The 23,339-nt window shown below is 38.4% G+C and overlaps 1 protein-coding gene and 1 long non-coding RNA gene across 14 annotated transcripts in view; one reads left to right on the forward strand and one right to left on the reverse strand.

Moving 5' to 3' along the window:
- The window catches only part of LOC138761991 (low-density lipoprotein receptor-related protein 1-like), a 1,165,126-nt gene that overhangs the window by 124,470 nt on the left and 1,017,317 nt on the right, over positions 1-23,339 (forward strand). For 12 of the 13 annotated variants that reach the window (XR_011356692.1, XM_069935089.1, XM_069935091.1 and 9 more), the window contains one exon: positions 6,040-6,303. Coding sequence is in view for 11 of the 13 variants with exons in the window: in XM_069935089.1 (XP_069791190.1) it covers positions 6,040-6,303 (264 nt within the window). In the remaining 2 variants the exon portion in view is untranslated. Of the gene's footprint in view, positions 1-6,039; positions 6,304-23,339 lie in introns of those variants that run through there. The other variant, XM_069935100.1, reaches the window with a different exon arrangement.
- LOC138761993 (uncharacterized) lies at positions 525-17,613 on the reverse strand. Its single transcript, XR_011356693.1, has 2 exons — positions 15,596-17,613; positions 525-729 (listed from the first exon to the last, which is right to left on the reverse strand). It is a non-coding gene; the product is annotated as an uncharacterized lncRNA (long non-coding RNA).

Consider the following 23,339-nt stretch of genomic DNA (forward strand, 5'->3'; position numbering starts at 1 on the left):
ACAGATTTTTTCTTGTTAATTTGCACTGAATTGGTGTTGCAGAGAAAGATTTTTTCACATCCATATGACTTATTTATTTATCACAGATATATTTGGATCTATTCCATCTTCCTGGTATTTCAAAATGTTCCAACTAGATCCCTGACTGTCTCTCATTTGTTATTTTTTAAAAAAATAAACAGCTGAGATCTGATTGACAGAATTTTAGTACAGGTAATTTAAAAAGAAAGACCATCAGAATTAGAATGATTGTTGAGTAAAGTTAATGGAAGAGCAAAGGAAGTAAGTGACACTCCAAGATTTTCCGTCAGTCAAGGTAGATCATACTGCTGCATAATACTTTATTTATTGACCTGGTATTGATGGAAGTCAACTAATTGATTTAGAAGTTGCTGTAATAATGGCTTTTCTTGTTGGAATGCAAGAAAATTGATTTTTAATGGCATTGAATGTTAATTTTTGAATATTTGATTATTATCCACTTTCAAATTAAAAGATTGTATTAATACTTTGTTTGAAGGCAATTCTGTTTTCTATCCAATTTTAATGAGCTTCTTCTCACTTTGAGAATTGAATCACAGAAGTGTTATATGATAGAAGGAGGCCAATTGACCCTTCAAATCTTTGCCAGCTCACAGGGAGCAATTCATTTCATCACACTTTCATCCTCTTTTCAATGCACTGCTTTTCTTTCCCCTCTTAATTGTTCAATCAACTTCCTTTTCATCACTGTAAATGAATGTACATCAGACATTAGCTCTGCTTTAGCATTCCTGCTCTTAACCAGACTGCAATTCCAAAAAAAATCATCTTGCCATTTTTTTATTTGTTTATTTTTTGACCAGTGTTATCAGGAATATTTCCTCTGTATCTACTCTGTTCATACCCTTCATAATTTTAATTATTTTAGTTAGATTCCTAACAATCTATTTTAGTCCAAAAAATGCCAGCACATAACTGAAGAATATTATTCTTGAAACTCACCAAAACTCTTCTGCACATTAAAAAATATTTAAATCACCTGGCCAAGCTTTTCAATCACGAAGTCTGAGATGGTACAGAACAAGTACAAGTCAATGAGATGAGTAGAAATGTGCCATTGATATTCACGTGAACACAATAGGACTTATTTCAGTGCTGTGTGACTCTACAACTTTTCTAAAATGTGGCACCTAGAACTTGACAAATACTCCAATTGAAGGTGAATCAGTGTTTCATAAAGAGATCATCTTGTTCCCTTTCCATTAGAACATTACAGAATTGAAAACAGGTCCTTCAATGCTTGTTGTTTGTATCAAACTATTATTCTACCTAGTCCCACTGACCTGTACCCATTCCATATCCCTTCATAACCCTCCCATCCACATACCTGCTCAAATGTTTTCTTGAATGTTAAAATTAAGCCCACATTCACAAGTTCAACTGGCAGCTCCTCAAATACTCCCACCACTCTCAAAGTGATCAAGTCCCCCTGAACTTTTACCCTGACCTATGTGTTGGTTTGTATCTCATATAACCTTAGTTGAAAAAGCCAACTTGCATTTACTCCATCTATACCTATCATTTGAAAACCTCCATCAAATCTCCCCTCATTCATCTGCACATAGAAAATTAAATCCTAACCTGTTTAATCTTTCCATGTAACTCAGTTCCATAGTCCGGGCAACATCCTAGTAAATATCCTCTGCACTCTCAATTTTAATGACATATCTCCTATAGTTAAGGAACTAAAACTGCATACAACGTTAAATTTGACCTCATCAATATCTGAAACAATTTTACTATGACATCCCAACTCTTATACTCAACTATTTTGATTTATGAAGGCCTATGTACCAAAAACTCTCTCTGATGCTACCTAGCAGAGACACCACTTCCAGGGAATGGTAGAACTCTATTCTCAGATCTGTCTGCTCTACCACACTCCTCAGCATCCTAACATTTACAGTGCATGGCCCTATCTTGGTTTGTCTGTCCAAAATGAAACATTACACATTTAGCAACATTAAATCCCAGCTAACATTATGGAGCCTAATTTTCCAGTTACTCCAGATCCCTCTGAAAGCTTTGAAAGTCTTCCTCACTGTCCAATGCACCTCCAGTCTTTGCATCATCTGCAAACTTGCTGATCCAATTTACTACATTATCATCCAGATAACTGATAATAGATTCAACACCAGTCCCTGAGGCCCACCACTAGTCACAGTCCTCCAGTCTGAGAAGCAATCATTCACTACCAATCTTTGACTTTTACAACAAAGGCAGTGGGGAATCCAGTTTCCAGATCTCACCATGAATACCAAGCAACTGACCCTTTCTGACTATCCTTCCATGTGGGACCTTGTCAAAAGCCTTACTGAAGTCCATGTAGACAAAATCCGCAGCCTTCCCTTGAATTGTCCTGGTAATCTCCTTGAAAAACTGATTAAGATTTGTTAAGCATTACCTACTGCCCACAAACCCATATTGACTACACCTAATAAATCCTATCAAAATATTTGCATTTCCAATCTCCTAGAACATCTTCCAATAACTAACTTATTGTACGTGTCAGGCTAACCAGATTACAAATTCCTTGGTTATTTTTTTTTTGAACCCTTTTAAACAATGAAACAATATGAGCTATCTTCCAATCCTTCTGCACCTCACTTGTGGCTAAGGACATTTTAAATGCATCTGCCAGGGCTCCTGCAATTTCTGGTCTAACCTCCCTCAAGATCTAAGAGAATACTCTGTTAGGCCCTGGGGATGTATCCACATTGATTCTTTCAGACAGCAGGCACCTTCTTCTATCTGTATAGTTTCAATAACTTCACGACTTATTTGCCATGGACTCTGTGCCTTTTTAAAAAAAAATTAATACAGATACAAAAAAATATATAAGATCTCCGTCTTCTCTTCTGACTCCATATATAGCCAACCACTTTGATCTTTGAGTTCCTTTCTATCTGTTTTCTCTTAAGATTCCTGTAGAAGCCTTTAGGGTGTTGCTTCACAATGTTTTCCAAATCAACCTCATCTCTTTTTTTAGTCCTGGTTTCCCTCAATTTTTCCTGCATTCTTTATACTTCTCAAGTACCTCATTTTCTGCTTGTTGCCTATACATGCAATATACCCATCACTTCTTAACCAGATTCAGAAAAAAAAAAGTTCCTTACGCCTGTTAACTTTGCTTTTAATAATTTCAGGATCATGAACTTGGTACTCTCAAAATTTCACCTTTAAACACCTTCCACTTACTGAGCACATCCTTCCTAGAAAACAACCTAACGTAACCCATGCTTTCTAGATCTTTTCTAATTTCCTCAAAATTGGACTTTCTCCAAGTTAGAATCAACCTGAGAATCAGGCCTATCTGTATCCACAATTATCTTGAAACTAATGACATTATGATCACTGAACTTAAAGTGTTCCTCCACACATACTTCTGTCAGGAAAATACAGTATTGCACTCTCTTTAGTTGGTACCTCAACATACAATATTTATTCTGAAAATTTTACTGAACACATTTGCCAAACTCAACCACCCAGCCCCCTTACAGTATGGGAGACCCAGTCAATATGATGAATGTTAAAAATCACCTACCATCAGAAACTTTGTTTTCTCCAGCTGTCTGCTATCTCTCTTCAGATCTGCTCCTTTAATTTTCTTTCACTATTGGATGGTATGCACTTCAACCCCATTAATGTCATCACACCTTTCCCATTTCTCAGCTCCACCCATATTGCATCAGTAGATGGCCCAACTCATCTGTCCTGTCTAGCTCAACCTGTATTTTCTCTGGAAACCAATGCTACTGCCCCTTTCATCCCTCCTACTCTATTGCGTTTAAATCAATGAAATCCCAGAACATTGAGCTGGCAATACTGCCCCTCCTGCAATCAAGCTTCACTAATGGCCACAATGTCATAGTTCATTATGCTAATCTATGCATCAAGCTCAGTTGCCTTTCCGACAATACTCATTGCATTGAAATAGATGAAGCTGAGAAAATTATTTCCACCACTCATAACCCTAAAAGTGTCTTCATCTGCACTCTTACCATCATTTTTATCCTCCATTCTACTATCTGCTCTGACAATCTGAATCACATCTCCTTGAAAATCTAGTTAAATAGCCCACTGCTCTTCCCCCTCCCCCTGACAAAGAGCAGCATTCACAGATCTTCCCATAAAAATAGCAGTCTCCATCCAGTTCAGATCCTAACAGTACAAGTTCTACCTTCTCTGGAAGAGAACCCAATGATCAAGGAATCTGAAACCCTCCCTCTTGCACCATCTCTTTAGCTATGTGTTAAGCTGATTTACTTCCAATTTCCAACCTCACTTACACATGGCACTGGTAGCAATCCTGAGATCATTACACTGGATGTCTTGTCCATCGAGGATTGTCAATCTCATCCACAGAAACGCTTATCTTTTCCCTTCAATATTGATTCCCCTATCACTACAGTTCACCTCTTTCCTCCCTCCCTTAGCCATAGGACCAAACTCTGTGCCAGACACTTGACTGTTGTGGCTTGTCTCTGGTAGGTGGTCCCTCTCAACAATATCTAAAATAGCATACATGATATTGAGGGAAATGGCCTCAGGAGTACTCTGCACTAAACACCTATTACCTTTCCCACTCCTGACTGTTACCCAACTACCTTCCTCTTGCACCCTCAGAGTGATTGCATCCTTGTAACTCCTGTCTATCACCTCCAAATGATCTGGAGTCATCTAAATCCAGTTCAATTCCCAAACACAGTTTGTATTGCACTGCAGTTGGATGCAATTCTTACTAATTAAGTTACCAGGGATATAATTGGATTTCCTGGAGAGTCAGCATCAGAACATATTTAAGGGGAGGGGGTGGAAAGAGGTGAAAGTATTAGGGTAATTACATGGGACACCAATGGCAGTTCATACCATTTAGGTGGAGGGACACAATAACTCACAGATGGCAGGGGGTGGCATGACCTATAAATGATCCCCCCCCCCCTCCATATCATTGACCCTGCTTTCCTTACTGTCCATATTCTGGAAGAGGATCACGTCCTTGACCTGGTTGCCTTTCTCACTGTTCATGAAAATTTTTTGAAAAAAAAAAATTGTTCTTACAAGTTCCTCCTTGGTGTATCCTTTTACTCCCCAACAGGGTTGTCCTTAACTTACCTCAATTCCTGCTCCCCTGTTCACCAATACCTCAAAAAAATCCCACTCCTAAAAGGGCCACTCCACTTAAGTTCCCCTTCCCTTTATTGGCTACAGCTAATGAAAATGTTTAAACAAGCTCTACCTTTCCTGGTGCCTTTTAAACAACCCTTTATTATGTTTCAGTTTACAAAGCTTGGAGCCCCATTTTCTCATACTCAATAAACTTAAGCCTGCAGATTTCTATGTTTTTTAAATGTCCTTTCTAGTTTATATTCTAAGGACAGGTCATATCTGAAAACCATCATGCAAGGAAGTACATACAAAAATGTTTCACCCACACAAGAGCAGGAGTACATTTGGAACACACACACAAATGAACGAGAACACATGCAACAGACACACAGCCTTCTCCCATGGAGAGTGCTTTTAACAAAACATAACCAATAGTAAATAATAAATATTTCATGTTTTGCAGAGCCATGTAATTGAAAGGAAATTTTAAAACACTGTTAACCTCAGTATATGCTTAACAATTTAGCTTTAAAATATGCCAACATGTCAGAATGAATTAAGTTGACACAAATGTACTTCTGAAACATTGTCATTTGTTCAGATAGAGGATAAAACAACAATGCTTACTGCTTTCAGTCATTGAGGCAGCTAAATCATCACCAGTGGGAATATATAGTTAAAATCGACTGTGCTGGTTTTTAAACCATAATGGGAAGATCAATGATACTACCCAGAGCAATTTCAAGCCACATTATCAGAAGTCACTTCTTTCCAATGTTATATTATCCTAAACTAAATCCGCGCTAGTCAAAATGGTTTCTGATTGTAAGAATATTGAAAATATATTTTTTTTAAATAAAACTGATTATTTCATTGTTTTTTTTTCAGAACCTGCTGATTCACCACCTGTACTTCTAATTGCTAACGTTAAAAATATTGTGATGACGGGTTTGGAAGGATCAAATATTTCCACCCAGAATTCCTTCAATACCAATGGAATCATTGCATTGGATTTTATTTATGATGAGGAACAAGTCTGCTGGATCACAGCGGAGGAAATGTCCACTCATGCAGAACTAAAATGTGCCAAGATGACACCACTGAATAGATTTGCTGAAGAGAAAGTTATTAATATTTCACACAGCCTGCACAGTGAGTACCTCCAGCATTAAGACAGAATTTAAAATGTGTTTCATACCAATTTGATTTAAAAAATAACAGCAGTCAACTTGGTAAATGCATAAAAATTGCTGGAGAAACTCGGCAGGTCACGCAACATCCACAGTTGGCCTTCAGGTTACCTTGATGTGGGGCTCAGGCCCGAAACATTGGCTATATATCTTTAGATCTTATGGATGTGGCGAGACCTGCCGAGTTTTTCCAGCACTTTTGTGAATTTACTACAATCTCAGCATTTTCAGACTTCCTTGTTTCACAACATTTTGAAATTAATCTTGGTGTTCCTGCAGTGAGTGTCTTTGATATAACAAATGTCAACTGATAAAAAATACTGCATTTTTTGAAAGACAATTTCCTTAAAAAAAATCAAGATTAAATTAAAAAAAAACTCATACATGAAAATTCAATTTAACAACACTACCTTTCTTAAAGAAAATCAATGGCGAGAAATACTATGTAACATTAATAAGTATATGCATAAATATATGAGGAAAATGGAAAAATTGGCTCATTCAGAGACACAATTGACTCCATGTATCTATTGGAGAATATTAATTATTTTGAAATTATTCCAAGGCTTTTGTATTTTCCGCCCTATCCTGGAGTGTTTTTTGTTTCTCATTTGTATGTCATCAGCAGTATATTCTCTCATTTGACCAATGACTGAAGAGGGAGATGGTATTTAATTTTTTGCTGGATTTTATGCTAATAGATTTAATGTGATATGAATGCTGAAAAATCCTCAATAATATAGTGTTCTTAGAGGATGTGACAGGGAGAGTTCATAGATGTGATTGTAGATGTAGTATATTTAGATTCCAAGTTTAAAACAAGATCTCATTTGAAGCTGGTACATAAATTAAGTAAAAGAACACCAAGATGCTGGAGGAACTCAGCCAGCCTTTTCAGTATCTACAGGAGTCAAAGATATATGGCCAATGTTTAGGGTCTGAGCCTTTCTTCAAGGAATAAGCCAGAAGCAGAAAATCTCATAAATTCTCAGAATTCAGACAACAATAGCAGGAGGAGGAATCTGGACCAACAAAAGGAGTTAATTGGATATGATAATGGACAAGGTAAGAATCTATCCTGCTTGCACAAAAGGAGATGGAATGGAGAGAGAGGGATAAGGAAAGGCATTTGGTGGTTGGTCTCAGTCTGGCAGTGTATGAGATAATGGAGAGACATGTCAGCAAGGGAATTGAAATAGTGTCCACTGGAAGATTCCCGCTATTGCGGTGGACAGGGTCAAGGTACTCAACGAAGTGATCTCCTAATCTGCGTCCAGTCTCTCCAATGTAGAGAAAATCACAACGGGACATCTGATGCAGTAGATGACACCTGCAGATTCAGAAGTGAAATGCTACTTCACTTGGTAGGACTGTTTGTGGCCCCAAATGGTGCTGAGGCAGGATGTGTGGGTGCAAGTGGAGCATCACTCCTGCAGACACAGGGGTAGATCCCAAGGGGATGATTGGTGAGGAAGGAGGAATCCTGTCCTTGTTGCGTGTGGGAGTGGAGGGTGCCAGAATAGATGTGCAGGAAATGGAGGGTATGCAAGTGACACTTGAGTTGATAGTTGTAGAGGAAAAACCACAATGTTTGAAGGAGGACACCCCTAATGATCTGGTATGAAAGTCCTTACCCTCAGTGTTGATGCTACTGAGATGAAGAAATTGAGAGAATGGAATGAGATAGGATGGGAAGGTGTGTTCAAGATTTCTGTGGGAGTTGGTGGGTTTACAAAAGATGTCTGGCAGGAGTTTGACTCACGAGATGGAGAAAGAGGGATCGAGGAAAGGGAGAGTGTTGCTGGAGATGGACCAAGTGAATTTGAGGTTGGGGTGGAAGTTGGGAGCAAAGCGAATCAAGTCAATGAGTTCATCATGGGTACATGAGGCAGTAACAAAGTAATTATTGATGTAGCAGAGGAATAGTTGATGGGCTTTGCCTATGTAGGCCTGTAGCATGGATTGCTCCATGTAGAAAACAAAGGGGCAGGCATTGCTTGGGTCCATGCAAGTATGCATGGCGACACCTTTAACCTGGAGGAAGTGGGACAAGTCAAACGATAAATTGTTGAGGGTGAGGACAAATTCTGCCAGGTGGAGGAGAGTAGTGATGGAGGGAGATCTATTTGGTTCCATTGTTCAGAAAAAGAACTAAGGCCTTTGAGTTCTTCAGTATGGGGGATGGAGGTGTAGAGGGAATGAAGTGATCGAGTTCAGGGAACTGGAAGGTGTTGAAGTGATGGAGGATACATGAAGTGTCCGAGATGTAGGTGGGGAGTGAATGGATCTGGGAGGACAAAACATAGCTGAGGTAAGTAGAGACCAACTCAGTGGGGCAAGTGAATGTGGATTTGGGTCTGCCAGGACAATTGGCTTTGTGGATCTTGGGTTGGAAGTAGAAATTGGCAGTACGGGGTTGGGAAACATTGAGGTTGGAGGCCGTGCCAGTGAGGTGACCAGAAATGATGAGTTCAGAGAAGGTGCGTGATACAATGGTTTGATGAGTTTTGGTGGGGTCCTAGTTAGAGGGGTAAATAAGAGGAGGTGCCTGAGAGTTGTTGTTTGGCTTTGGCGAAATCGAGATCAGTGTGCTAGTCTGCACATTTGATGGTGATGTTCAGATTGGTGCAGGGAGAGTGGAGGGCCAGGAGTTCCAAGGGGGTGAGATTTGAATGAGTGAAGGGAGTGGTGAAGTTGATAAAGTTGATGTCATAGCAGCATTTGGAAAAATAAAGGAAATACAAATTAAATATAAAGGAAATATAAATTAAGTGCCCATGCCACTCAGAGAATATACAATACAAAAAAAGTACAGCTCAGGAATAGGCACTTTGTCTATACTAATGATGATACCAATATAAATTAATCCCATTTGCATCTCTCTCTTTCCTGCTTGTTTCTATGGTTGTCTGAATGAATGCTTTTTAAACATTGCTACCAAATCTGCTTCTCTGCTTGCCTTCACCTCCCAAAGCAGCCTGTTCCAGACACTTACTATGACTTACAGCATGTTCTAGACACTTACCAAAACTTGCCTCATGTATCACTTTTAATCTTTCTCCCTCTTTCCTTAAATCTAGTATTTAACATATTTTTGCCATGAGAGAAATGAACTCTTGACTATCTACACCATCTATTCCTGTCTTAATTTTACATACCTCTATCAGATCGCCTCTCTTCTTACAATGCTCCAGCAAAAGCAATCCAAGTTTATTCAAACATTCTTGATCGTCAACATTTATTATTTAAAGCAACGTCTTGGTGAACCTCTTCTTCACCTTTTCATCCTTCTTACAATATTACAAACAGAAGTGCACTCAATATTCCAAATGTGGTCAAGCAAAATTCTTGGACTTCTGTATCATGACTTCCCAAACATTATATTCAATGATCTAATGAAGATAGCTATAGAGTATACCTTGCATTTATGTTGCCACTTTCCAGGAATATGTATTTGCAACATCAATCCTTCTGTACACCAATGTCCAAAGAGTTTTGCCATTTAATGTATACTTTCCTCTTGCATTTAATCTTGCAAAATGCATAATCTCATGCTTATTCCAGCTGCATGATTAGCATAGCAGTTAGCGCAAGGCTATTACAGTGCCAGAAACCAAGGTTCAAATCTGGCACTTTCCATAAGGAGTTTGTATATTCTCCCTGTGACCCCTGTGAGTTTCCTCCAGATACTCTAATTCCCACCCCCCCTCACAAAATCAATTGGATGGGACAGATTCTATGGGCTAGAAGTGTCTTCGACTGTGCTGTAACACTAAAATTTATTTTTTTTTAAATCTAGATCTATATTTATCTGCCCAAATTTCCAACTGATCTATTATACTTTGATAATGTTCCTCGGAATTCACAACTGCAATTTTCTTGTCAATTGCCTAATTACTAATCAGCTCACTAACATTTTCATTCACATCATTAATCTATATTACAAACCACAGAGGTCTCAGTAATCAACCTTGTAGAACACCATTATTCAGTCAGAAAAACTCCAGTCAGAAAAAGGATCACCATGACTTAATCTTCTGGGCCTGTCAAACAAGAGGGACCTTGTTCAATGTTTTATTTAACTCCATGTAGACAATGTCAACTGCCCTACCTTTATCAATCATGTTTACCTGTTCTACAAAGTATGATAGCTTGGATTATAAACTGTCAGTCAAATAGAGAATAAAGAGTTAAAATAAAGAGGTCATTTTTAGGATGGAGTGACATTTCATGTTGATTGCTTTGGGGATCAGTCCTTGACCAACAATTGTTAATTATTTACATTAATATCCTGGAATAATGACATGAAAAGATGTGGAAGGGTGTTATGTTGTGATGAAGACATAACATTTCTGCAAGGGTTAGTGACAGGTTAATGATACATGAGATCATTTACTTCAGTAAAAGAAATCAAAAGCTAAATGGAGAGAGATTGGAAGTGAGTGAAGTTCGGAGTAATCTGGGTGTTGTAATGCATAAATTGCAAAAAAGTGGCAGGCAGATTCAATAAGAAGTTAGGAAAACAAAAATTATTTGGACATTTTTTTTCAAACAGTCTGTAGCTTCAGAGAAGGAAAGTTTTTTTGTGGCAGTTATGCAGAGCATTTGTGACGCCACACATGGAATACTCTGCCCAACCTATAAAAGACCTAGTATCATTAAACGTGGTCGAAAGGCTAATTTCTGGGATCAGAGTGTTGTCTGCATTCCTAAGTTTAGAGCAGTGGTCTCAACCTTTTTTCTTTCACTTATATACCACTTTAAGTAATCCCTATGCCATCAGTGCTCTGTGATTAGTAAGGGATTGCTTATGATGGTATATGAGTGGAACAGAAGGTTGCTCTAGACCTAATTGTTACTGAAATATTTTGCTTGAGAAAAATTGTCATCAGCCCATTTCCTTTGGAGTTATGAAACTGTGCACATATCGAGTCAACTAGGCACTCAGTTTTCAAACCTTTTTCTTTCCACCCACATACCACTTTAAGCAATCCCTTACTAATCACAGAGCATAGGAAATACTTAAAATGGTATGTGAGTGGAAAGAAAAAGGTTGAGAACTACTGGTTTAGAGTTATGATTGGTGACTGAATTCAAATATATTGGGGGCTTAACATGGAAAATACTGAGATAATTTCATTAGTGGGAGAGTCTAGCACACAGAGACATAGTTACAAAATACGGGGCCTTTCATTTAAAAATGAGATGAACAGAATTTTTTTTTCTCTCTTAAGGGAATCTCTGCCCTGAGGGTGATAGAAGACAGATCATTGAATATTTAATGTGGAAATGGAAAAATATTTAAAAGATTAAGGAATTGAGGGTTTATGACAACAAGCACAAAACAGAGCAGCCAGGATTATATTGAATGGCGGGCAGACTTGAAGGGCATGGTGAGCTATTCCTGATTCTACTTGTGTTATTGTGCCAAAAAAAAAGAAACAGTTTGCATAAAGTATAAATTCCAGCTGAAACAACCAACATCCATGACTCCAATTTAAAGGAATTACTGTTTAAAATTTTAAAAAAACTATAAAAGAAAAGTGTACACTTACTTTTGGGAGTAATTTTGTCAAAAATATTTATCAAGTTGTGGTCGTTGCGCTGTGCAGCGAATAAAAGAAAAACCACACGGAAGCTGTTAGTGAGAGCTGAACCAACCAACTGATTTTAATGCAACTCCCTAAGAGCTTATCAGCATCCTTTGCCTCTGTCCCCCCCATAGGAACAATTATGATGTCAGCCCAGAGAGGGCCTGCATTTCTATGACACAGTTTGTACTTTTGGGAGGCCGACCGCTCTGCAGAGGGGTTGGAACAGTTCTGGTTGATTGAGGTCAAGATGTGCCTGTTTGAGGTAGTCAACTGTGAAGGTTTCCTGCCTACCCCTAATGTCCAAAAGGCATATAGTCCCATGGTGTCATAACACCTTGTATGGATCCTCATATGGGCACTGAAGGGGGTTTATGAAGACATATTTGAAGTCTTCGAGATCCTTTGAGATGTAGGATGGAGCTGGACCATGGCATAAGGTTGGGACAGGGGCCAAGGTGCCCACCTTCTCGCAAAGTCGCATTAGCAGTGCCTTAGGTGTTTTCTTCTGGCCGCATGCTGCTGGTACCAACTCTCTGGGACTGTCAGCAGGGCCCCAGAGACAGCTTTGTGCAGATGCCAAGGAGCGCCCAAGGCAGCTCATCCACCCAATCTGGACCACGCCATGAGGGCTGTCTTCAAATACAGATGGAACCTTTTCACCAGGACATTAGACCGTTGGTGGTAGGCTGTGGTGTGATGTAAATGGGTCCCCAACAGTTGTGCCAGTATTGACTATAGGCCAGTTGTGAACTGTGCCCCTGCCTGACGTGATATTGGAAGGAAGGCCAAAACAGGCAATCCAATTGGTGATGAGGACCCTGGCGCAGGATGTCATGCAAGTGTCCAGGAGCGGGACAGCTTCCGGCCATCAACTTAACCTGTTTACCATTGTGAACAGGTACATGGTGCCTCTGGAAACCAGCAGTGGCCCTACAACATCCATATGGACATGGTCAAATCCTCCGTGTGTCAGCAGGAAGAACTGAAGTGTGGCTTTCATGTGACTCTGCACCATGGATGTCTGACAGTGCAAGCAAGTTCTGGCCCAGTGGCCCACCTATTTACACAGGCCATGCCACATGAATCTGTCTGTGACCAGTTAAGATGGGCCAACCCAAGTAGCGCATTGAAGAAGCGACACCTCTACATGGTGGAAATGTTGAAAGTGTGGCTTTGGATGGCCTGAAATCAAATCTTCCAGCTGTAGACCTGAGAATGCAATGCTGTAGGCTGGTATTTTGCCATCCTGCCACTGGGCTGCTGTAAGTGCTGTATAGTCAATTCTGGGGGACAGGGAATGCACAGACAGGACACAGGACAGGAGGTACAGGACAGAGCATCAGCCACAAGTTTGTTCTTACCAAAATTGTGCTTGATAGTTGTTGTGTACTCTGAGATATAAGTGAGGTGACATTGTTGCCTTGCCAATCATGGGTGAAGGGAAAAGCAAGGAACTTGTGATCAGTGAAGACTACGAAATTCCATCTTTTGAGGAAGTCGCTATGGAAAGGTAGAGGGCTAGCAACTCCCTGATGAATGCATTATACTTCTGCTCTGGGTGGGGGGGGGGGGGCACCAGTGTCTGCTGAAGAAAATGAGTGGTCTTCAATGTCCATCAATCAGCAGCTGCAAGATGACACTAACGGCCACGTTGGATGCATCAATTGTGAGGGAAATGGGCACATCAATGGGTGGATGAACTAAAAGGATGGCATTGGCCAGTGCATCTTTGTCCTGGTTGAAAGCTGTCATAGACTTCACGTCCCAGCTGAGTTCTTTGGTTTGACTGGATAGCAGCTTGAAAAGAGGCCGCATGATCTTGAATATTTATTTGAAATCAACACATAAATAAGAAATAAAAAAGTATATCACATTGTTACAGCATAAGTGATTAAAAACATTTTGATTTGTACAAAGAAATATAAAGAAAAAAGGTTAAGAAAAGAGCATCTAAATCCTAACTAAACCCTCCCCCCATCGCTAATCCCTTATATCCATTGCTAAAAACTATACTAAACTACAAAAAAAAATACAAACTTACTAAAATACAAAATGGATATGAAAATGTATTAAATTGGATTGCTTTATGAAATGTTCAAAGATCTCAAAAATATTTCACAGGAAATCATTATTTATTAAGAGAAGACTTCTCTCATCTGGACAATTCAAAGGAATTATTTATAAATTGAAACCTAATGTTTGAGCTATATGGACTCCAAATCTGTAAAAATATAGAATATTTACCTCAAATTATATGTTTTGATTCTGGATAAATATGACTTTGAATCTGTTTGCTATCTTTGATTTCCAAGTGACAGCAATACATTTCCTTACTATCGCTAGAGCTAATTTAACACATTTCAACTGAAAATCTGATGAATGGAATTTAGGAGTTATATTTTCAAAATTCCCCATCAAAAATAACTCAGGATTCAAATGAAAAATAACATCTGTAACCTGCTTCAAAAATTTACAAATAAAAATCTACAAGGGTTTAACTCTTGAACAGACCATGTAGAATGAAGAAAAGTTCCAATATTTTAATCACATCTAAAACATTGATCCAATATGTCCAATTTCCATCTATTCATTTTCTGATATGTAATATATAGCTGATGTAAAAAATTATATTGAAGTAATCTATTATCTTACATTAATTGTATTAGACATAACATCTTTACATAAATTTTGCCACATTTGTTGTTCTATCGATATATTTAAATCTTGTTCCCATCTTTCTCTTGATTAAACCTAATTTAGGTGCTTTCTCTTGTAATTTCATATATGCTATTGAGATAAACTTCTTAGCAGTTCCATCAACAATCAGCTGTTGTAAATCTGTACAATATTTTAACAGCATAGCTGGTCCTAATTTCTCTCTTAAATAGGCTCTCAATTGAAAATTACAAAAAAGAGTATTATGAGGAATATCATATTTAATTCTTAACTGATCAAATGACATCAATCTACCACTCTCATAACAATCTTGTATTTTAGAAATTCCTTTAGTATATTTAAAAAGAGTGGATCTCTGTGTTTTTTTAGGAATTACTGTAATTATCGCTATAGAAACATTTCTGGAAGAACATGTAGCTTAAAAGCTTGTTCTATTACCCACATAAATAAAGGAATTTTTAAATCTTTAAATTCTTTATAAAATTTCACAGGGAATCCTTCCACTCCAGGAGATTTATTATTCTGTAAACAATTAAGTGCTTCCTTAACTTATTGCATAAATGGTCAATCCAAATTGTCTTTGTCTATTTAACTTAATCTGGGCAATGTTATTTGGTACAAATAGTTATCTAAAATAGTTTCATCCTATAATGAATCAAAATTATATATTTTTTCATAAAATTCCCTAAAAGTTTCATTTTTTTCTTATGGTTTCATTTCCTTGAGATAGAGATTATTCTTTTTTTATTCCAATAGATTTGATTCATATTCTAGAATTGATTTATTTTTACTTTCAGTTCAAAATCAATCAAGAGTTTTGAATATTGCTTGTAAAGCAAGAATAATGTCTGATTATTCTCCATTATTGATGGAATTGAAATTCATTGAAAAACAGCAGGAGATTAAATTCTTTCTTATTAAAAAGGGAAGACTCTCGTGTTTTTATAAGACAGCATATTCAATTATTTTGTGACATAAACTTACATTCAATTCAATGATCTTGGCAGTTGATGGCAGGAACCAATTGTAGAAATTGACCATCCCAAGGAGCTCCTGAAAACCTTACGAATGGCCTCAATATTTGATGGAATAGGGACTTCCCCATGTCGATTGATGCAGTGCAAAGGAAATCAATGGCCAAACTGATATTTTGCTGGTTTGATGGCTCAGCTGCAGTCCCTCAGCTACTGGCAGAACAGCTGCAAGTGTGTTAAATGCTACTGTTGTGAATTACTGTCAATGAGGAAGTCATCTAGGTAGGTAAAAAAACAAAATCTAGGCCATGCCCCACTGAGATCATGAGTCTCTTTAAAGTCTGTGCTGCATTTTTGAAGCTGAATGGCATGTGGAGGAACTCAAAAAGGCTAAATGGAGAGATGAAGGCTGTCTTGTGGATGTCGCTGGGGTGGATGGGTATTTGTTGATATTCCCAGACCAGGTTGATTTTTTAGAAGATCCTTGCTCCATTTAGATTGGATATGAATTGCTGGATGTGGAAAACTAGGTACTGGTTGGCTGTTGTGGCATTATTGAGCTGGTGGTAGTCCCCGCAAGGTCTCACTCCCCAGGAGATAATGGCACCATGTGTAGAGGAGAGGCCCACAGGTTATCCAAGTACGAAATGATTCTCATCTCCTCCATTTTCCTGAATTCTTCCCTGGCAAGTCATACTTCGTCAGGAGGAAGCCTCCATGGGGATGTGGTGCATGAAGTCATGTTTTAGGACCACAGTGAAGAACTGTGGCATTCTCATGGCTGGGAATCCTGACAGATTCTAACAAACTCATTGCCTGATAAGGCTGCCAAGTCAAGGTGGAACTTGGCTTCTCAAATGTCTGTAAGGTCCTGGAATTGACCAGATGGCACCATTTTTGGTCCACCTGAAGGCAATGGGCTCAAAGAAAGTCTGCACCCAGTAGGGGCTGAGACTCATCAGCCAAAGTAAAGGAACAGGTAAAACGGCAGGAGCTAAATTCGAGCGGAATTATGTGTGTATGCTGCTATTGTTGGTGGCGGTGAGGGATGGTTCCGACTTCTCGGCACATGTGTCTCAGTTTGAGGGGGCCAAGACACTGACCTCTGCTCCTGTGTCCATGAGTAAAAACTCCCCAGAATGGCTGTCTCAGCAGCCAACCGTCATAGCCATCAGCAATGGCTGGTCCTGGCATTTCCCAGATGGGAGCAAGATGGACAGCAGCAGCAGGCTCCTGAACCTTATTTATGATGGTAAAAACACCATTGCTCTGCTTTAGTCTCCACCTGTTGCAGCTATCACTGGCCTCCTCAGTGGAGTGGGAGAAAGATGATTTGCTGGGCATGACACAGCAACTAGGTCAACGGATACCCTGCCATATTTCTTGGTGTGCCACAGGTCATCCACATGGGCTGCTAATCTGCATGGGTCACTGATTTCTGAGGAATAGTTGGATGTCTTCCAGCATCTGTTCAAGAAATATCTGCTCGAACAGTAAGCAGAGCCTATGGCCGTCCATTAACACCAGCGTATCATTCATAAGGGTGGATGGTGTGCGGTCATACAGGCCATCCGTGTAGAGCAGTCATGCCACTCGTTTGCAGCAGGAAAGGAGATCCTTTATTACATCATATCTGTTGGTGGCTGGCAGCTGATGTAAGAAGTTGATCATTTGTCTGGCAGTCTCCTGGTCAAGTGAATTGTCCACGTAGTAATATCTTGTGGAGTCTGCAGTGATCTGGCTGACCTGAAACTGGTCCTCAGCCTGTTCAAACCAGACTCAAAGCTGTAAGGTCCTAAAGGTTAGCAGCTTCAGTGAGACTGCATTTTGCATGCTTGTGTCATTCATCATGAAGTCCAAAATGTCATTTTTGGACCATTGAGGTTACCACTGTGGTCAATATGCTGTGTAGCAAACAAAAGAAAAGTCACACAGAAGCTGTGAGCAAGCTGAACCAACCAACTGACTTTACTAGAACTCTTTGAGACCGTATCAGCATGACCCCCAGGATCCTTTTTGCCCCACCCCCTCCCCTCACTGGGACCATTGTGATATCAGCAAGTGCGAGCCTGCACCACCATGAGCTGGCTCACTACAAAGTCAAATATTTCAGTCCCCAGTCAAGTGAAAGAACGAAGGTTAAATAATATAGCCATCATCCATCTGATCATCTTATAAAATGAATTTCCTTCTGTTTTCTATCTTGTATTTTTGCTTATTGCTTTCAGATGGAAGTTCAAACAATTATTTTGCTTTCATCTCCATGGGAGATTGGATATATCCATTGATCCAACATTTGGCTTTGCACTTATGTTCAACATGTATCCCATAATATTTTCAATTTTGCATCCAATAACCTGTTTCAGATTATTCATGGTTGTCTATTTTATATAACAGGGCATGTGTACACAGAATCAGATGTCAAGATCACAACCAGATGAAAAGCTATAAAAATTCCTCTTCTGCTTTTATATTTTACAAACCCCAGATTTGTATATGTGCAAGAAAATTCTCCTCAGTGCTTAACTGTTGGAATAAGCAGATGGAGAAAATATTTCATTTAATGCTATATTGGAATATTTATCTTAGGTAAATGTTTGAAACCTTGTTGTTAGATAGATTCCGCATTCCTTTACTGAGCAATGCACTGCACTTACAGAGAATAGGGTTACCTCATTATCACAAATTTTTCAGCAATTTTGGACTTGCAAATTTTAAAAATTTTAACGGTACAGTATCCTTGTAAAAGCTGGTTCTGACCATTGAAACCTATGCTGCCCCATTACACCTAATTAACCTACCAACCCTTGATAGTTTGGAGGGTGGAAGGAAACTAGAGCACCTACGGAAACCCACACATGTCATAGAAGAACATACAAACTCCATGCTGCCCCTTATGAAGCAGTTAGTGCAAAACCTTTAGCATATAGTACAATACCTTTAATTTTGTCATCAATATTCTATTGATTAAAAGGTCTCACACCCTTATGCATGACACAGCCCCTAAAATGGCTCTCTGCAAAGAGTATTTTTGCAATAGATATTGGTTCAGGTATGTAACCAACAAAATTACAGATTCTTGTGTTGAAAATAAAGCCAATTTATAAATCTAAGATTTTTTTTCCTATTTACAATAAAAGAGTTAAAAGCAAATTAACTAATGAAATGAAACACAATGCTTCTTGAACATTTCTCCTTGCAGCTGATTTCTTCAAATGATAATCCCATCAGGGTAGGTCAGATGCCCTGCAACCAACATTCTGCTGAGCCAAAGTTTTGTGGCATTCTCTTCAGGGATAACACATGTATGAGCATATGTGGCAACAGAGCTGCGTAGGAACATAGTAGTCTTATTGGGGACTACCACATCAATGTTGGAGATGAATTGGGGACACTGTACTTTGTCGTGTAATGAGTGGTCAAAAGAAGTATAGAAAATGTGTCTGAAAATGGCAACCCTTTATGCATTATGAATTATGAGTGCTTTTGGAATAAATGACTAACTGTATGAGTACAATCATGAATATACCGATGAATCTGTCACCAAAGGTGCCAAGGTGATCAAGAGTGAGGTCCCGGGGGTATGAGAACATTTATGTATATGTGTGTTGGTTTTTCAGTTTTTAAAAACAAAGGAGTACAAAGTTGTTTTTGAGACTCCATAAATATCGTTTGAATAAAAAAATGAATCACACACCGCCTGGCTTGTGTGATGTTCCTGTGATTGGGAGTCATTCTCAAGAATTCCACGGCTTTTTGTAGAAACCCAAACAGTCGCTGAAATTGGGACAATCTGTTCAATTTTCACAGAAGTATTGTCCTTACTGAGCTGTCTCTGAGCATAAGCATCCACATCATAGTTTAGCAAATGAAATCAATTGCATTTATGCAAGCAAACATTGCACAGAAGAACAAAAGTTAATGATTATTTTCATGGAAAGGAGATTCCTTCATATTTTGAAATAATTAAAGATATGGTCAATTGAATATGACTGATAAAAAGTGTTGGATCCTGTTCAGTGTGTTTAACATAATTAGAATCAACATGTTTATAATTTGAAGAGAAAACACAATCACATATATATAAAAAAAGAAAATACTCCAAAATCTAATCAGGTAAGCCAGCACCTCTGGAAAGAGAAGTAAAGTTGATGTTTCAGCCAAAGACTCTTCATCAGAAGGGTGGTCAGATGGTGTGGTTGATAAGGCACACAAGAGACTACTCATGCTGATAATGAAGCTAAACAGAATCAACTGAGGATTTCAATGGGCCTAAAAGCATCAATGGGAGAGAAAAAAATTGAGCAAACCCCTTTATTGAGACTGATTAAATGTGGAAGAGAAGCAAGTGTAAGAGGATGGGACAGGAGTGAGAAGGGTGGGACTGGTGCCCCATTTAGAATTGGTGAAAGATCATGAATTTAGGCCAATGCCAAACAAAGGAAGAAGGAGGCAAAAACAAAATGGTTCAGGTGGAGCAAGTTGAGTCATATAGGATAGAGAGTGAGATTAGAAGATTGTCACTGAGAACACGTGAAATACAACAAGAAAAGAAATATGATGTTGTGTCCATTCTCTGGTCTCATCCAGATCATTCAGACATGCTGACTATTGAAATGGCCTTCTCTGTGTGAATTTTCTGATTCTATTAGACAAGACAAGGGTTGTTCAGTGATTTATGATGGGGCGAAGTAGGGGAAAGTCAAGTTGAAGTAAAAGAACTTAAACTATTTATGAAGGAGCACCTGAGATTTAAGAGACAATATACTGTATGTATTGTACAATTTATACCACATGCTGCTATGCTGCAAGTAGTTTGCTTGCTCAATAAAATTGTATGAGGTTCAGTGAGGCTTTGGTAAATGTTTTCAGGTCATGTTCAAGGCATGGCTTCAGGATTGTCCTTGGGCATGATTTTAAAACCAGTCAATTAAAGAAAAAAAAATTTAAAGATTTCTTCTCTCTCTCTAATGTCATGAACAATTAATGAATTGGAGTTATTTTGACCAGGGAAGTTAGGTGGAGAAGGAGCCAGACATTTCAACACTCCTGTCGAAGATTGTTCTTATTTAATTATGAATTTTACACAGAAATAATTCTATAAATTCTTTTTTTTTTTAAATTCCATACTTACCTCTGGAGTAGTCGTTTCCACAGGAAGCACTTTTGCACTGCTTTCCTGTGGTGTAGAGTTTGTTGGAGGGTGAACATCATTCATTTGCCCAATTTCTTCCAGAGTGCCTATAGTCAATTTAATCTTTAGCTGCTCTATAAATACATGTAGGGGAGTTGGTGGAAAAATTACAGGATGGAATTTAGCAAATAAATTTAGTCACCACATTTTTACACTACCAGTAGAGCAGAAAAATTGTGCGAATTTTCAGCGACTCAGCGGCTGTGTAAAAGTGCCTCAGGATGCACTGAAGGGGTTCTGTTTCTCAATCTAAATATCTTAACCTGTTATTGGATTATTAAATAAAAGACAATGCTGACATTCAGGAATAAATTAGTTCAAGTTAAACCACACTGTTTTATTCATACTTTTTGCCAAAAAAATCATTTGTTTCTAAACTGTTTCTAAAAAGGCATCCATTTTAGTGCCCTGCTTTAAATATGATTGTTTATACAAATGGAGACCCAATCCTGATTTATTTTCCTTGGACTTACTGCTAACTAATTTGAATGCATTCCTTTGGCAAGTAATCAATACATTTTTCACATCAAATTGGTGTATTATGTGCAAATTAATTGTGAATGGTTGCTTTTGATATGTGCCATGAACTTAAATGCGAAGGACTGAAATCGGTGAATATAGCTCCACCTTAATTAAAGATGGCAGTGCCACTTTCTTTAATGAAGGAAAAACATGGTATGAACCCTAAGATTGAAATTAAATGAAAAATAACATTTTATTGATTCGTTTTTTTCATCGTCACACAGTTCTTCCCATTACTTCTTTTATTCACGTTGCTTCAAGTTCTCCTTTCTTCACACTGTAGCTAGCTGCTACAAGCTATGGTTCTACAGAGCCTAGAGCGCAGGAGAGGTTATAACTGTAACCAGGTTAGCTCAGAAAGAACATGCTGTTCCCAGAAAGAACAACATGAGCACCAGTTGGGTGTAGTTAACACATTCTGCTTTATTGGGCTCAAACCCCTCTCAGCACTGATTGGTGTGTTTGTGATCTGTTTTCCCGGATAGACCATTTAAGCTCTTTTGCTTGTGGCCCATTGGAGGGCAGCACTGCGGGCCTTGTGCAGCCTGCTGGATTGTCATGTTCATCCTTCATTTTGTGAGGCCCCGTGGGTAGGGGGCTGCAAAGGGCCGCCACAAAACCATGGTTTAGTAAATTAAGTGTATCAAATCATCTTCATTTATTTCTTTATCATTCTTTTGCCTCAACTATTCCCTCATTCTTATTCCTTTTAATATTGCCCCAGAAATGACATTGTATCTAATTTTTTTAAATTTATTAAAGTTTGGCATTTGTCCTTGGAGCGGGATTTTTGATATTCTTTCTCTAATGCAGTCATTTCTTTTTCCAGACTGTTAATTCCCATGTATATTTTTTTTGTCTTGACATTTTTTCTTATATGCTATTATCTGCCCTTTCACGTAGGTCTTTAATGTGTCCCATATCAAGAAACTGATGTTAGTAGATGGGCAAATGGTGCCACAAAATACATTAATTTGTTCCCTTATAAATGAACAGAAGTCTTTTTTCAACAACATAGAATTTGTTGCCATCTATACATTGATGCCTGTTTTTCCGGCATCATTATCATCAGTACCAAATGTGCATGTTCCGATAATAATCTAGCCAAATACTCCATTTTGAGCATCCTGCATTCCAATTGTGCCAATGTTAGGAAATGGTCAATTCTGGTGAAAGAATCATGGGGTTTTGAGTAGACTCCAGCTTGGGTGTATAACCATCTCTAGGCATCTATTAGCTTTAGATCCTTTGTATATGCAAGTGTAGCTTTTGATGCCTTAGTTTTTGTCACTGTCTGTGTGGATTTATCCAATATACGATCTAAACAAAAATTTAAATCTCCAATTAAAACATTACTTTGTCCTCCAGCTATTTTAAGAAAGACCGTTTGTATAAATAGCTCAACATCTGTGTTTGGTACATAAAGGTTCATAAGTGACCAAGCCTCTGAGTAGATATGACAGTGTGCTATTATATATATCATTCATTTGGATGCACTACTATCTCCTTAACCACCACTGGAACATTTTAATTCATTAAGATGGCTCCACTCCTCAGCTTTGAATTATACAAAGTCACTATTACTTGTCCCACCCAATCTCTTTTTAGTATGATATGCTCATACTTTGTGAGACGTGTTTCCTGTACGAACGCTGTGTCTATCCGTAATTTTTTTTGAGGTATATCAAAACTCACATTCTTTTGATAGTGTTCGTTCAATCCATTAATATTAATACTCACAAATTTTAATGTCTTTTATGTTTATGCTTATCTGTTTCTGGAAGCCCACATATGTACTTCTACAGTTGTGTGCATGCCTCACTTCAAGCATTTTTTTCCTTCGCACTGGCAGTCCCACTGAAACAAAAACACAAAAAAAGAAAAGATAGGAAAAGCAACAAATCCCCTCTTTATATATACTAAATGTTCTCCCTTTTATTTTGGCACCAACAGCTAACTCCTTGATGCCATTGTTCCCCTTCAAGCCGTGCCCAAATGCTGCTCTTATTTAAGCTTTTAACCTTCTATCGGTTTTCTT

The sequence above is a fragment of the Narcine bancroftii genome, chromosome 4 (genome assembly GCF_036971445.1).
Source record: "Narcine bancroftii isolate sNarBan1 chromosome 4, sNarBan1.hap1, whole genome shotgun sequence".
In the NCBI taxonomy this organism is placed as follows: domain Eukaryota; kingdom Metazoa; phylum Chordata; class Chondrichthyes; order Torpediniformes; family Narcinidae; genus Narcine; species Narcine bancroftii.